The sequence below is a fragment of the Phoca vitulina genome, unplaced genomic scaffold (assembly GCF_004348235.1).
Source record: "Phoca vitulina isolate PV1807 unplaced genomic scaffold, GSC_HSeal_1.0 scaffold23, whole genome shotgun sequence".
Classification (NCBI taxonomy): Eukaryota; Metazoa; Chordata; class Mammalia; order Carnivora; family Phocidae; genus Phoca; species Phoca vitulina.
The window spans coordinates 16,120,285-16,136,245 of NW_022589726.1; the positions used below are offsets into that span (position 1 = coordinate 16,120,285).

The 15,961-nt window shown below is 38.8% G+C and overlaps 2 protein-coding genes across 2 annotated transcripts; one reads left to right on the forward strand and one right to left on the reverse strand.

Annotated features, from left to right (window-relative positions):
• Nucleotides 1-5,512: 5,512 nt before the first annotated feature.
• Nucleotides 5,513-6,451, reverse strand: LOC116642592 (olfactory receptor 2AP1-like). Its single transcript, XM_032421078.1, has one exon. The coding sequence runs from the start codon at nucleotides 6,449-6,451 to the stop codon at nucleotides 5,513-5,515; it is 939 nt and encodes a 312-aa protein (XP_032276969.1).
• Nucleotides 6,452-14,591: 8,140 nt separating this feature from the next.
• LOC116642476 (olfactory receptor 6C2-like) lies at nucleotides 14,592-15,527 on the forward strand. The gene has a single exon (XM_032420920.1). The coding sequence runs from the start codon at nucleotides 14,592-14,594 to the stop codon at nucleotides 15,525-15,527; it is 936 nt and encodes a 311-aa protein (XP_032276811.1).
• The last annotated feature ends 434 nt before the right edge of the window (nucleotides 15,528-15,961 follow it).

Here is a 15,961-nt window from a genome sequence, read left to right on the forward strand (position 1 = left end):
TGCTTCTCTCAGGGACTTCCCCTAAGAAGTATAAATAATCTCCCCACTGTGTGCCCCAGGCACTCTTCAGTTCACAGTTTCCACACTGTCTGTCCCCAGGTTGTTTTCCTGCCTTCTCTCCAGGAGCAGTACAGTGGCTGTATCCCAGCCAAGCCCACTGACCTTTAAAACTTAGGAATCTCTTCAATAAATGGTGTTGGGAAAAGTGGACAGCAACATGCAAAAGAAAGAAACTGGACCACTTTATTACACCATAACAAAGATAAATGCAAAATGGATTAAAGACCTAAATGTAAGACCTGAAGCCATAAAAGTCCCAGAAGAGAACAAAGCAGTAGCTTTGATGTCAGCTGTAGCACCTTTCTAGATATGTCTCCTGAAGCAAGGGAAACAAAAGCAAAAATAAACTATTGTGACTTCATCAAAATAAAAGTTCCTGGGCACCTGGGTAGCTCAGTCGTTAAATGTCTGCCTTCGGCTCAGCTCATGATGCCAGGGTCCTGGGATCGAGCCCCACATTGGGCTCTCTGCTCTGTGGGAAGCCTGCTTCTCCCTCTCCCACTCCCCCTGCTTGTGTTCCCTCTCTCGCTGTCTCTCTCTCTGTCAAATAAATAAATAAAATCTTAAAAAAAAAAAGTTCCTGCACTTTTGTGAAGGAAACAATCAACAAAACTAAAAGGCAACCTGTGGAATGGGAGAAGATATTTGCTAGTGATATATCTTATAAAGGGTTAGTATCCAGAGTAAATAGAGAACTTATAAAATGCAACACCCAAACCCAAATAATCCAGTTAACAAATGGGCAGAAGACATGAATAGATACTTTTTCAAAGACATCCAGATGACCAACAGACATATGAAAAGATACTCAACATCACTTGTCATCACAGAAATGCAAATTGAAACTACAATGGGAGATCACCTCACCCCCGTCAGAATGACTAAAATTAACAACACAGGAAACATCAGGTGTTGTTGAGAATATTTTGAAAGGGGAACCCTCTTACGTTGTTGGTGGGAATGCAAACTAGTACAGCCACTCTGAAAAACAGTATGTAGGTTCTAAAAAAGTTAAAAATAAAACTACCTTATTATCCAGCAATTGCACTACTAGGTAGTTACCTAAAGAATACAAAAATACTAATTCGAAGGGATACATGCACCCTGATGTTTATAGCAGCATTATCTACAATAGCCAAATTGTGGAAACGGCCCAGGTGTCCATCAATCAATGGATGGATAAAGAAGATGTGTTATATATTTACAATGGGATATTAGTCAGCCATAAAAAGAATGGGATCTTGCAATGACATGGACGGAGCTAGAGAGTAAAAAGGTAAGCAAAATAAGTCACTCAGAGAAAGACAAATACCATACGATTTCATTCATATGTGGAATTTAAGAAATAAAACAAACCAGCAAAGGGAAAAAGGAGAGAGAGGCAAGCCAAGAAATGGACTCTTAACTATAGAGAACCAACTGATGGTTACCAGAGGGGAGGTGAGTGGGGGGATGGTTTAAATAGGTGATGGGGATTAAGGAGTGTACTTGTATGAGCACCTGGTGTTGTATGGAAGTGTTGAGTCATTATATTGTACACCTGAAGCTAATATTACAGTGTATATTAACTAACTGGAATTAAAATAAAAATGAAAAAAAATTACACACATTTAACGTATACATCTTAATGAGTTTGGACATATGCATTGACAGATATTTTGAAGCCAGTCATATTTCTGGCCAGTGGTCATAATATATTATCATTTTTAATATATTGCTTGATTAGGTTTGATAACTTTTATTCAAGACTTTAACATCTACATTTACGAAGGCTATTGTTGCATAGTTTTTTGAAATGTATTTGTTTGGTTTTGGTACCAGGGTAATGTGGTTCTCTAATGAGTTGGGAAGTATTTCTTTCTTTTCTAATTTTGTGGAAGAATTAATGGAAAATTGGTATGATTTATTCCTTAAGTGTCTTGTAGAAAATACCAGTGGAGACACCCAACCAGGTGTTTTCTTTGTGGGAAAGATTTTAATCATATTTTCTATTTCTCTAATAGTTGTTGGGCTCTTGAGAATATGCATTTTTTTCTTTTTATTTACTAAGTTTTTAATTTTAATTCCAGTGTAATTAACATATAGTGTTATTAGTTTCAGGTGTATGATATACTGATTGAACAATTCCATATATTAGTGTTCATCTTGATAACTGTACTATTTAATCCCCATCACGTATTTTACCCATCCGACCATCCACTTCCCGTGATAACCATCTGTTTGTTCTCCATAGTTGAGTCTATTTCTTGGTTTCTCTGTCTCTCTCTCTTTTTCCTTTGTTCATTTGCTTTGTTTTTTATATCCTACATATGAGTGGAATCATATGGTATTTGTCTTTCTGTGACTGACTTATTTCACTTAGCATTGTACTCTTTTGAGAAATCTGAAATTCTCATGTTTGTTCTTTTATGTTTTAATTTGTTTTCTTCTCTGGATGATTTTGTCATAGTCTCTTTATTTTTGGTTTTTAGCAGTTTGACTATGATGCATCTAAGGGTGTGTTGTGTGTGTATTTATCCTGATAGTCTGCAATGGGTTCTCTGGGTTTTCTTAGATCTGTTGTTTGTTTTCTTTCATTATGATTGGAAAATTTTCTGACATCACCTCAGATATTTCTTTCTCCCCAATTTGCTCTTTTCTTCTGGGATTTCTATTGCACATATTTTTGAGTGTTTGATATTGTCCCATTACTTTGAAATGGTCTACTTTTTTCCCCACACTTTTTTAAAATTTGCACTTAATTTGGATAATTTCTGTTGACTTTTCTTCACTTGCACTGATTCTTTCCTAAACTGTGTCCGGTAGGCTTATGAGCCCATTACAGAATTCTTTATTTTTGTTAATGTGTATTCTAGTTCTAGCATTCCATTATGCTAAAAACAGAAATAAAAACAAAAATAAACTTTCTCTTTCTGTTAAAGTTTCCCAACTGTTCATGCATGCTGTTTGCCTTGTTCATTAAATCTTTTAACAGAATAATCATAATTATTTTATAGTCCTTGCCTGATCTGTGTCATTTCTGAGTTAGTTTCAAAATTTTGTTTTGATAATGGGTTGTTTGTTCTTGGTTTTTTGGTGTGTATTGTAATTTTTGATTGCATGGTGGACATCACATGTAGATAAATAGTAGAGACTGAGATAAATAGTACTTATACTCAGAAATGGGCATGTATTTTCTTCTATAAGGTTAATGGTAGGTTTATTCAACCTAGTCAGGAGTTGAGCTGAATTTAATTTTTGTTGTTGCTATCAATAATTTCAGTGCACTATAATCTTCAAAATCCTTCAACTGTGGCCTGGTATTATCTTGTGTATAGTGTGGTGGCTCAGTTGCTAAATTCACTGATGTTGATTTGGAAAAATGTCCCAGAGGAGGGGAATGCAGTGGCAGATGTGATGATACAAGCATTTGAAAAATATAGGAGAATAAATGCCTACAAAGATGGTAGAGTTGATTGGTTGTTGCCAAGTTGTTTTGATGTCTTGATGAGGGATAATGAGAGTTAAGGGATGTTAATGGCTATTTATGAGAGCCAGAGGGTCTACCTATGTTGTAGGTTACAAAGAGATCTTTATCTCCTGTAGCTGAAGTACAGAACATAGTTGAGTGGTATGTTGATCCACTTGTTAGAATTATAGAACTCCAGAGACATTTGAATGCTCATCCAAGGCAGATAAGTTATGAAGCTCAAGACCCTGATGGGGAAAACATAGATACTGTAAACACAGAAAAGGCACATTTGGATGAATCCTTCTGAGGATTTTGACTTTGTAGCTTGTTATGAATACTTTGGTTTTGCAGAGTTGGCCCACCCTTCCCTACCAAGAGCTAGCTGGAAGATGCTTCTGAGGCCCCTCTCTTCTATAAGGCACCAGATGCTTCCCTCAGTAGCTGTCCCCAATTTTTCTCCTGGATGCCAGGCTGATAACTAGGGTTAAATCTAGTATTATCCAGCTGAGGACATGCTGGGCTTGATAAAAGAGGGAAGAATGTATGCACTAGAAAAATTGAAAGAATTGGCTAGCTTGTACTGGCAGAAGTCGGAAAAGTGTTCCTGAGATTGGATTTTGATCAGGGTCCCAGAATGTAATACTGGCTGAGAAAGAATTTATTGACATACTCAGGATGGGGGGCTTAACATCCTAGCAAGGACCTCATTTTACTGCTGGGGTGGCTCTTGGAGCCTGAAAAAATGATGTCCAACACTGAGTGATGTGGAAATACCTGACTTTCCTGGAAAGATGTTAATGGAAGGGATAAAAAGGCTGAGGGAGGTGGGCATGGTAGAATGATGTAAGAGCATTAGATTCACTAGAAGATTTGTTCTACAGGAGGGGCAGTGGGACACATTCACTAGGGAGATAAGGAATGTGCTGCTGAGAGGGATATCAGGATCACTAAAAAATTCAGTAATGACACTCATTCACCACGGATGTTGGTGGGATAGATGGTCACAGAGCTGGTCTTGTTAATTTTCATGGGGATGATGGAACCTGAAGGAGTAGAGGCCAACTGGCTCCACTTGACTGCCAGAAGCATTTGCCACAAGGATTGGCAAAGTCAGAGGGGGTGACCAAGGGACTCGAACTGCAGAAAGTTGTGGAGATAGTTAATAGACTATAGCATCCTAAGGCCTCCCTAAGTAGCATCTGTAACTCTTCTAACCCTCCCAATTTCATCTACAAATGTATTCTCTAAAAGTCAGGCACACTTTGCTACACTCCAGCTTCTAGAGATTTTGACCATTGTTATCATGGCCTAAGATATCTCTTCATCTGATTTTTCCTTTAAATGGAGTCCAAAGATTCCTTGGTAACAGTTTTCATTCTGATTTCAGGTCTCAAATGAGAGTCAGAAATGTCCTTATGAACAATCATGAGATTCCATGCTGTCTTTAGAGCAGGAAATATTTTCTGTAGGAGATGCTAGAAAGAGACAATCTTTAAGAGCTATCAGAGGGAGAAGCTTGAGAAAGCAAATTGGTGAAAATCTAAGAACAATTATCTGAAATAGAATTTGTTTTTATGCATGACCTCATGAATTGTATTTTCTGGGAAATATTTTCCCTTACCTACTTCATTTCTGACAAAATGTGCCTACAACTTTTTGATAGTTATTGGTAAGACTAAGAGCTTCTTGTGGGAAAATAGACTTAATCATTCAGCTGATCACCAGCTTTATGATAAGTGAAATAATTTTTAATCAGATAGTTCTTTTTTGTATGTACTCTAAGAATATTTTCCCCTAGTTTTCCCCTTTATTAAAAGATATGTACCAGAAAAAAGATCTTTGAATATCTTTTTCTTGCTTGCAAATTTGAAACAAAATTTTGACACATACTCACAATCCATTGATATAAGCAATTACTTTAAAAGAGATATCAGAAGCTCAAGTTATCAGTTGGAGTAACTTCATGAATTTCATTCAGAATTTCCATTGATTTTGAGGCCATTAAAATGAATAAAGATGCACTATTTTTCTGGTGACATCCTTGAAAGCTTGTTTTACTTGTTTATTCCTTAGAGTGTAAATGAATGGGTTCAGTAAAGGGGCAACTGAAGTATTGAGCACAGCTACCCCCTTATTGAAGGCAACTCCTTCTTTTGCTGAAGGTTTTATGTACATGAAGATGCAGCTGCCATAAGAGAGGGAGACGACAATCATATGGGAAGAACACGTGGAAAAGGCCTTCTTCCTTTGCTGAGCAGAGGGGATCTTGAGGATGGTCCAGAGGATGTTTATGTAGGAGAGAATCACCAGCACCAGGGTGACCACCAAGGTCACAACTGCTAAGATAAAGTCAAGCAGCTCCAGGAGTCTTGTGTCTGAGCAAGATATTTCTAGGAGGGGTCCGTAGTCACAATAATAATGATTCAGCATGTTGGAGGCACAGAAATCCAGCTGACTGGGCAGGATGATTGGGGATATGATGATTAGAAATCCAGCCAACCAAGAGCAGAGAACCAGCTGGATGCAGACTCTGCTGCTCATGATGGTGAGGTAATGCAGGGGTTTGCATATGGCCACATAGCGGTCATAGGACATGGCAGCCAGAAGGTAAAACTCTGTGGCTCCGAAGAAGATGGCAAAGAAATACTGAGTGAAGCAGCCAGCAAAGCTGATGGTCTTGTTGCCAGTTGTGATGCTGAACAGCAGCCTGGGAATGAAGATGTTTGTGAAGGACGTTTCTAAGAAGGAGAAATTCCGGAGGAAGAAATACATGGGAGTCTGAATGTGGGAGTCCAGCAAGGTGAAGATGAGGATAGTCAGATTTCCGATGATGCTGAGTAAATAGGCAAGGGACAGAAAGGTGAAGACCACTGCCTGGAGTTCAGGGACATCTGTCAGACCCAGCAGGATAAATTCAGTCAACATGATTTTATTTTTCATTGTTGAAAAATTTTGAGTCTGAAGGTAAAAGAGCTATAGTAATAAAAGGTGAGAAAGGAAGAGGTGCTCTGAAATGGACAGGTGAAATGTGAAGAGAACCCGAAGTGATGGACAGTGAACTTTTCTTCTGATGACCTGACCCAGACCAGTGGCCTGTATGAATGGTGTTGGATCCTTTCCAGTTCCATCTGCCCTTTATAGAAAAGTTCTTGTCGTTATTTCCCCACATGGTACTATCCCCATTGCCAACATGAAGCAAGTCTCTTCCTTGCAGGTGATGTTCAAAAAGTTTGTGGAATGAGTGAATAAAGGAGTGCCTCCAGCAGCTGCCTCCTTCCAGAATAGTTACTAATTTTATCCCCCTGTATTCACTTTCTTTACTTCCCATTGATCCTATTCATTGCCTTACCTTTGACTGCCTAACACTTCTTAGATTTGCTGTTTTTCTTAGTCTTCCTGCTGTTTCTATTTTTATTTGTCATATAATTATAGCAGCCTCTCATTTTCTTTCTGGTCCAATTCCCGTAAGTCCCCTAATGCCAAAAAGTACCAGTTCTTCACTTATTCTCAATGGACCCTTCAGGCCCATGTCTGTCCATTTGAATGCAAAGATCTGTGTATTAGGATTGTCATTCTGTCCTTTGAACTATTCCACATACCTGTCTAGGGTTCAGTAAATAATATATTAGAATAAAAACTGACATTTATTTACTCAAACTAATTCAAAATATTTAGATCTAGAGTTTTGCTTTCCCATAAGGATAGGAAGATTCTGTTATATTCCAAGGACATTTTAGGAGCTTTTCTTCCCTTACCTACTTCATACCCGGGACCCCTTCCCCAGCAGCAGCAGAGACCCCAGAGCACAAGAGAGTAGGGAAGAGGGGTTCTGGGTCCACCACTGCCCTACATGTGACTATGCCCAAGTTAAGCTCCAGCATGCGAGGGGAAAGCTGCTAACTCCCAGCTACAGCCATGGGCCCCTGCCCCCCTGCTTTCCTGCTCAGCAGCGCCCCTCCCATCAGAGATTACGGGTACTTGCACTGGGGAGGTGGCTGCTGGCCGGCCCAAACAGAGAGCTGAGGGGTCCAAGAAATGTTCCATTGGTGGGGGAGGGGGCGCCAGGTGAGGTGGAGCATTCCTTGTACTTCTGGCAGCACTGGTTAGCCACTGAAGGGGGTGGGGGGCGGTATGGGGAGGTCCTGGGGCAGCACCTGTCTTATTCCTGATTGCCCCCTTCTCCTCCATGGCCTGTTTCTTCTTCTTCTTCTTCCTTCTTCCTCCTTCCTTCTTCCTTCTTTCTTCTTTCTTCCTTTTCTCCAACATACTTTTTTTTTTTTTTGGTTTTATTTAAATTCAAGTTAGTTAATATATAGTGTATTATTAATTTCAGGGTAGAATTTAGTAGTTCATCATTTGCCTGTAACATCCAGTGCCCATCACCCAATTACCCCATCCCCCACCCCCCTCCAGCAACCTTCAGTTTGTTCTGTATAGTTAAGAGTCTCTTATGGTTTGTTTTCCTCTCTGTTTTTATCCTATTTTATTTTTCCGTCCCTTCCCATATTTATATTTTATCTCAAAATATTTAAAGCAGAAGTTCTTAACTAGGGATCCAATAATTCCTAGATTGGATTTACCATGTATATGAATCCACTAAATCATGTGATAAACATTTTGTGTATGTGGGTATAGAAATTTTATGGGGAAAGTATATGAAACTATGCTCCAGGGTTTTCTAGGAGACTCCATATTTAAGCACTTCAAGAGCATTTCAAGTCTCTACTGATTTGTGAACTCGTGTGGTTAAAGAGTCACATTATGTGGGAATGCCCTTATTGATTTATTCAAGAATTTTTCTTTGTATTGCTCTTATAAACATTTATAAGGCAGTAGCTTTCAAGCATTTTTGACCACAATGTGTTCTATATTTTATATTATTTTTCAGCATACATATATATCTAACCTAAATAAAAGTTTTATAGAACACTTCTTAATACCTGTGCTACAATGTGATATTTTTTATTTTATTCTATTTAAAACATTTTTATTTCAATTGCTGGTTGCAACCCATTGAATCCATAACCCACTAATGGCTTGCACTCCACAGTTGGAATCAGGTATCAAGAAAAGTTACACAATGCTCTGGATCCCCTGGCCTGCCTGTTACCAACCTGGAATCTTCAGAGAGTGGCTGAGTGTTCACATCTGCATCAGCTTCAGGCTTCACAACCACTGGGAAGTAAAATCGATGAAGTTATAAACAGGGAACTTACTTTGTCACTTGATTATCTTATTGGTCATAGTGGGATTTCAGTCCTAAATATTCTTAGAGGTGAATAAAGATTGTAAGGCCACATAATTAAAAAATAATATAATTTTTTTTTTTTGCATTTTCTACATTATCTACCACCAAGTCCTATCCTGCATTTCACAGAAATAACAAAACTTCCGGGGCTTTCCTTGGTAAGAAATAGTCTTCTGCTGTCCCTTATCAGTTTAGTGGGATTTGCTCATTTCTATCTCCCACTAATTCTGATTGGAGCTGAATCAGAGGTTTTGGATATTCTGTCTTCTTAAAGTGAACCAATATGTAGGAGACCAGAAGAAGGATGTGAGGAGCAGAGTGGTTCTGGATTTTTCTGTTCTAGGTGCAATGAGGTTGATGACCTCAGAAGGCAGATTATAAACTCCCCCTCCCACCCCAGATTTATACTTTACTTAGAGTGACACACATTATATTTGCTCTCTTGAAGAGCGTGCACTGGGGAAGCAACTGAATGAAGAAGGACAAGTTGCTCTGGGGATCCTTATTTGGGACAGGTTAACGAATGTCCTTTGTTGACAACTTTGGGACCAAATTCTTTTTTTTTTTTTTTTTTAAATTTTTTTATTGTTATGTTAATCCCCATACATTACATCATTAGTTTTAGATATAGTGTTCCATGATTCATTGTTTGTGCATAACACCCAGTGCTCCATGCAGAACGTGCCCTCCTCAATACCCATCACCAGGCTAACCCATCCTCCCACCCCCCTCCCCTCTAGAACCCTCAGTTTGTTTTTCAGAGTCCATTGTCTCTCATGGTTCTTCTCCCCCTCCGATTTCCCCCCCTTCATTCTTCCCCTCCTGCTACATTCTTCTTCTTCTTTTTTTCTTTCTTAACATATATTGCATTATTTGTTTCAGAGGTACAGATCTGAGATTCAACAGTCTTGCACAATTTACATACCTCAATATCATAAAAGCCATCTATGAAAAACCTACAGCGAATATCATTCTCAATGGGGAAAAACTGAGAGCTTTCCCCTTAAGGTCAGGAACACGGCAGGGATGTCCACTATCACCACTGCTATTCAACATAGTATTGGAAGTCCTAGCCACAGCAATCAGACAACAAAAAGAAATCAAAGGCATCCAAATTGGCAAAGAAGAAGTCAAACTCTCACTCTTTGCAGATGATATGATACTTTATGTGGAAAATCCCAAAGACTCCACCCCAAAACTGCTAGAACTCATACTGGGACCAAATTCTAAACATACGCTAAAGGGATGAGGGTCCAGGGAGACTAGCTTAGAGGTGGGGTTGGGAGGAGAAAGAGAGCATCAGCTGCCGAGAAGAGGAAGACTATGGAGTCCTGGCATTTGTCTTCCCCATGGATGGGCATAGCTGCCCTTGACCATGGATAAACAGCTTAGCTGGAACTATTTGCATGGCATGAAGGTCCTGAAAAGTCAGTTTCTAAACATTACTAGCCTGGTTGTAATTAGCCCATTTACAGACTATTGGCTAAAGATAGTAAGCAATAATTTTCTTTCTTTCTTTCTTTTTTTTGCAGTGTGCATGCAGAAATAAAATACAGAATGGATGAAAGTGGAATGTTGAGGTTGAGGTGGGGGTGGGAGCCTTGTATTGCCTGTAAGTTACCTCTGAGAAAACACTTGCAGGGCGCCTGGGTGGCTCAGTTAGTTAAGCATCTGCCTTTGGCTCAGGTCATGATCCCAGGGTCCTGGGATTGAGTCCCGCATCGGGCTCCCTGCTTAGTGGGGAGTCTTCTTCTCCCTCTCTCTCTGCCTGCTGCTCCTCCTGCTTGTGCTTTCTCTCTTTCTGTCAAATAAATAAATAAAATCTTAAAAAAAAGAAAACATCTTAAAAAAAACGCTTGCAAATTTTCAGTTTAAGGTAGTGAAGAACTTGTTAGATATGCATATATTACCTGGAAGGGCTAACCTTTTGCCAACCAAAGAATTTATCAGGTTTATCATTTGTTTATCAATAGAGTGCAAGCATCAGAAAAACCAATGGTAGCCTTGGGAACAAAATGCCAGAATTAGAGACAAAGATACCCATTACACAAATGTCTTATAGTTTCCCTATAAATGGTTTCATATAATTCTCACAACAGTGGTGAGGGCCAGAGAGGGAATATGGTCTAACCAAATATAACATAATAATCAACTCCATCTTGAATGACACAAGAAATTCATGTCTCTGAATCTCACTGTCCTATTCTGTAAAATGGAGATCATAATGCCCATTAAATGACTTGTAATTGTTAAGGACCAATACCTGGTGCATAGTGTATGCCCCTCAAATATTTCCCATTTTCTCTTCTCCAGTGATGGAATTCTTATAAAAGTATATCTGGCTATAGTTGTTTCTTTCAAATGTGTTTATAGAAAAAAAAGCAAAAAAAATATTTCTGCAGCTTTTGGGTACATTTTTCTACATATATCTATTATCTAGCTTGTTAATTGTATTGATTAAATCTTCATTTTACTTACTTATTTCTTTTTCTGCTTGTTCTGTTAATTACTGAGATACAGATATTAAGAACTTTTTACTCTGTTGTTGCATCTGGCTATTTCACCTTGTGGATATATGTACCTTGTATATATATATATATATAAATATTTGGTCTTTGTCCATATTGCTAGCACAGAGCTCCTATAACTCTTGGAATTTCCTGATTGATAAGAATGTCTTTTACTGGGGCTCCTGTGTGGCTCAGTTGGTTAAGCGTCTGCCTTCGGCTCAGGTCGTGATCTCGGGTGTCCTGGGATGGAGCCCCGTGTTGGGCTTCCTGCTCAGCGGGGAGTCTGCTTCTCCCTCTGCCTCTGCTCTTCCCCCCCGCCCCCCGCTCATGCTCTCTGTCTTTCTCTCTCTCTCAAATAAATAAATAAATAAATAAAATATTAAAAAAAGGGAATGTGTTTTACCTTGAGTTTATCCTAATGTGGTGACTTGGGGGGGCACCCTAGAGAGTCTCAGAACGTGGCTGGTTATCAGAAAGACTACATGCCTAGAGGTTTGGAACCTTTAGCTCCATCCACTGTTCACTGGGGAGGACAGCATGGGAGGAGGATGGAGATTAATTGCTATTAAAAAGTCGAACAGGGAGATTTGGGAAGCTTCTGAGTTGGTGAACACATCGAGGTGCTGGGAGGATGGTGTCTCAGGAGAGGGCACGGAAACTCCATGCCTTCCCATTCCCCATACCTTGCCCCATGAATCTCTTCCATTGGTTGTTCTTGAGTGGTATCCTTTATAATCAACTGGTAATAGTATGTACATCACTTGCATATTACTATGGACAATATTTGGAAGGACAAACACTAAAATAATATTTATTTCTGGATGTTGCAGTTTCTATTATTTTTTTCACTTTTCATGTCTGTCTTTGAATTTTTCTATATTAAATATTTATTACATATGTAATTTTAGATAAGAGGGCTATCTTTTTAATCACTGCATTGTATACATCGTGTGTAAACAAATAATTAAGAACAGATTTCTAATTTGTCAGTGGAATCTTATTTTTTATGCTTGGACTGTGTTGCTATTATTGCATTTTTTTCTCTCTAAGGACATTATCCCCATTGTGCTTGGCTTAGGATTTTCTTTGGCAAAGTAATTTACACTTTAAGTTCGTTAGAGACTTTTGAATCAGGGCCTCCAAGGACTTTTTAAAGTAGTTTTCAGCATGCATGTTGTGGATGGAGGAAATAAACAGGGTTGTAAGTGTAAAAACTTGTTTGTCCAGAGAAAATCAGAGCATCCACTTTTGCAGAACTAGAGAGGCTTCTTAACTTTTCCTTGCTCTTTAAAATTTATTATCTTCCTTTCAGTCTCCCAGCATAGAAATATTTCCTAATTTTAAATTAGAATGATATTTTTTATAAATTCAGAAACCATATGTGTCATATATGGTGAATATAGGGTCTTGGGGGCAAAGGGCTAGGAATATACTTAGTTAATCTTATTAGTATGTTTTTATTCAACTATGAGTCTCACTAAGGTCATTTGAGATATAGCTTCCTGGTGGAACAATGAAGAATGTCAAAGGTAAGTACTGGGATGTTTTGCAGCTAACCTTCACCAGATCAAAAATGTGGGCAGGACCATTTTATGCATCATTAAGTTGGTGCAGCCCCATGTACAATGATTTGATTGACACACAGAAACAACTTTCTTTTTATTTTTATATTTTAAAAAGATTTATTTATTTATTTATTAGGGAAAGAGAGAGAGAGAGAGAAAGAATGAACGGGAAGGGCAGAGAGAATCCCAAGCAGACTCCGCGCCAAGTGCAGAGTCCAACATGGGACTTGATCTCATGACCCTGAGCTTAGGACCTGAGTCGAAACCAAGAGTGGGAGGCTTAACTGACTGTGTCATCCAGGCACCCCTATTTTTTTATTTTTAGATAGGAGAGAGAGAGAGAGTGCACGAGTGGGGGGAGGCAGAGGGAAAGGGAGAGAGAATCTTAAGCAGGCTCCATGCTCAGTATGGAGCCCATGGTGGGGATTGATCTCATGACTCTGAGATCATGACCTGAGCAGCAATCAAGAGCTGGACACTTAACCAACTGAGCCACCCAGGTGCCCCTGAAATAACTTTCTAATCACTCTCTCTAGACCTTTCCTCTCTGCCTATTTCTGTCTCTCATTTATTTATCCAGTGTCTATCTATGTATTTATATCCCGTATGTCTCAATTACCATTGGTAAACATTCCATTTTTTTATATCCCCCATTTTTCAGTACTAGTATCACCTATTTGCAAACCATTTGTCTCATAAACCCAGGTTAATTTCCCTTTTTCTATCATGGTATCTGTAACCTGGCAAGGCACCATAGTAAATCTGTACATGATGGCAGTCAATATTACTCATTTAAACCTCACAGTAACCTTATGAGGTACTATTCCTGTTAACTCCACTTCGTATTAGGAACTGGGAGTACAGACAGATTAAATGACTTGCCTAAGGTCACTCACCTAGTAGATGACAGAGATATGACTTGATCCCAGACAAACTGTTCCAAGGTCCATACACTTAATGCCTTTGCATTATTGAAACATGTATCACTTCAGTTGTCACGAAGGAGGGAAAGCAAAGTATGTCTTGGTATCCTTCAGCTCTTTGTACTTTTTACCTGTGGTTTTCAAATTAAATATTTTAACATAATGGCCCTCTCTGCTCAAAACCCTTTCTGCTGAGCACAGATATGGAAAATAAGGGAATTACAGAGGCACTTAGAAAAAGTCTGGAGAAAGGGCCATTGAAGGACTATTTTCTGGGAGAAATCTAACTTGACCTTTAAATAATGCCTAGTTTACTAGAGAAGGGATCTGGAGAATCTTGGTAGGGCATAACCAACATCCTCCATATATTTTGCATTTTATCAGGTACCACAACTTGAAGCAAAGGAATTGTAGGATTTAGCTTCTGAATACAAAAGTTTTGGATTAAAGAGACCCTATGGCCCATCAAAGTATAGCTCAAAAGTGCTCAATTCCTGACCTAATAGGGGAAATCTCAACCAAAGCATGGGCTTAAAAATTGAATTGGAAACAAGTGCTGTGAATTGGGAGACCCTGGAATATTTAAAAACAATGGCAGTAGCAGTAATTTTCAAGAAAACTGCCCGTAAGCTGAGCTTCCCGGTAGTGTATTTCAGTAGAGTTGAGAGAATTACTCATTAAAACCTGATTATCAAGTTACAGAGGGAAACGCATGTAACTTGATTTGCTTGGTATTGGTAGACATTGTCTGATCCTGTCATATTTTGACATTGCTCCTCAGATCCAATTTCGGTGACTTTTATGTGAAGATTGGGCAAAAGTATGAAGTCAGTGATGAGAAACCATTCAGCAGTAACAACGTTTATCATACTGGGTTTGACAAATGACCCACAGCTAGAGATTTTGGTTTTTATCTTTCTGTTTATCACATATATATTAAGTGTAATTGGAAATCTGATCATAATTTCTCTCATCTTCATGGATTCTCATTTAAAAATAGCYATGTATTTTTTTCTTCAGAATTTCTCTTTCTTAGAAATCTCATTCACAACTGCCTGTGTCCCYCCATACYTGTACATCATATMAAGTGGGGACAGAACCRTCACCATCAAGGCTTGCTTCAKCCAAATCTTTTTTATTGTCCTCTTCGGAGCTACAGATTTTTTTCTCTTGGCTGTGATGTCCTACGATCGCTACGTGGCCATCTGCAAACCCCTACATTATGTGACCATCATGAACAGTAGAGTCTGCAGGAATCTCATCCTCTGTTGTTGGGTATTTGGCTTATTGATTGTCCTTCCACCCCTTGGTTTGACCCTCCATCTGGAATTCTGTGACTCTGTTATTGACCATTTTGTCTGTGATGCTTCTCCGATACTGAAGAATTCATGTTCAGATACTTGGTTCATAGAGCAGCTGGTTATAGTCTGTGCTGTGTTGACCTTCATTATGACCCTTGTGTGTATAGTTCTGTCATACATATACATCACTAGGACAATTCTAAGATTACCCTCTGTCCAGCAAAGGAAAAAAGCCTTTTCCACCTGTTCTTCCCACATGATTGTGGTTTCCATCACCTGTGGCAGCTGCATTTTTATGTATGTCAAACCTTCGGTTAAGGATGAAGTGGCCATTAATAAGGCAATTTCTCTGCTCACTATATCTGTTGCCCCTATGTTGAACCCCTTCATTTATACCCTGAGAAATAAACAAGTAAAGCAGTCTTTTCATGACATTCTCAAAAGATTGGTATTTCATTCAAAGAGATAGTAGAACAGCATACTGGGAACTCAAATTAAATGATATATCATTAGAATATGGATGGAAATTGAAGCTGTTGAGAATGGCAAGTTTTGACGGACATTAAAGAAGGTTTGGAAGAACATCTAATAAAGAATGCCGAAAGACCCAGTATCATGAAATGGGCATTTCTTTACTCCTCTGCAACCGATTATATCTCCTAACCTGAAATTCAGTCAACTCTACTTGAGTTGTCTCTAATGTTCATTAGTCATTAGTTTTTCATGTCAAAACTATTCTGGACATGTTACTGCTTTCCCCTCCTTGCAGTGCAATCTGTTTTGAAGTGTCTTCCCTTTTCAAGGGGATAACTACACTGATTTTCAGGATGTAAAGCAGCCTTTATCTTCACTTCAGGCTTGTCAATACTGTCTCAAAATAAACAGTATGTGAATGTTTACAAA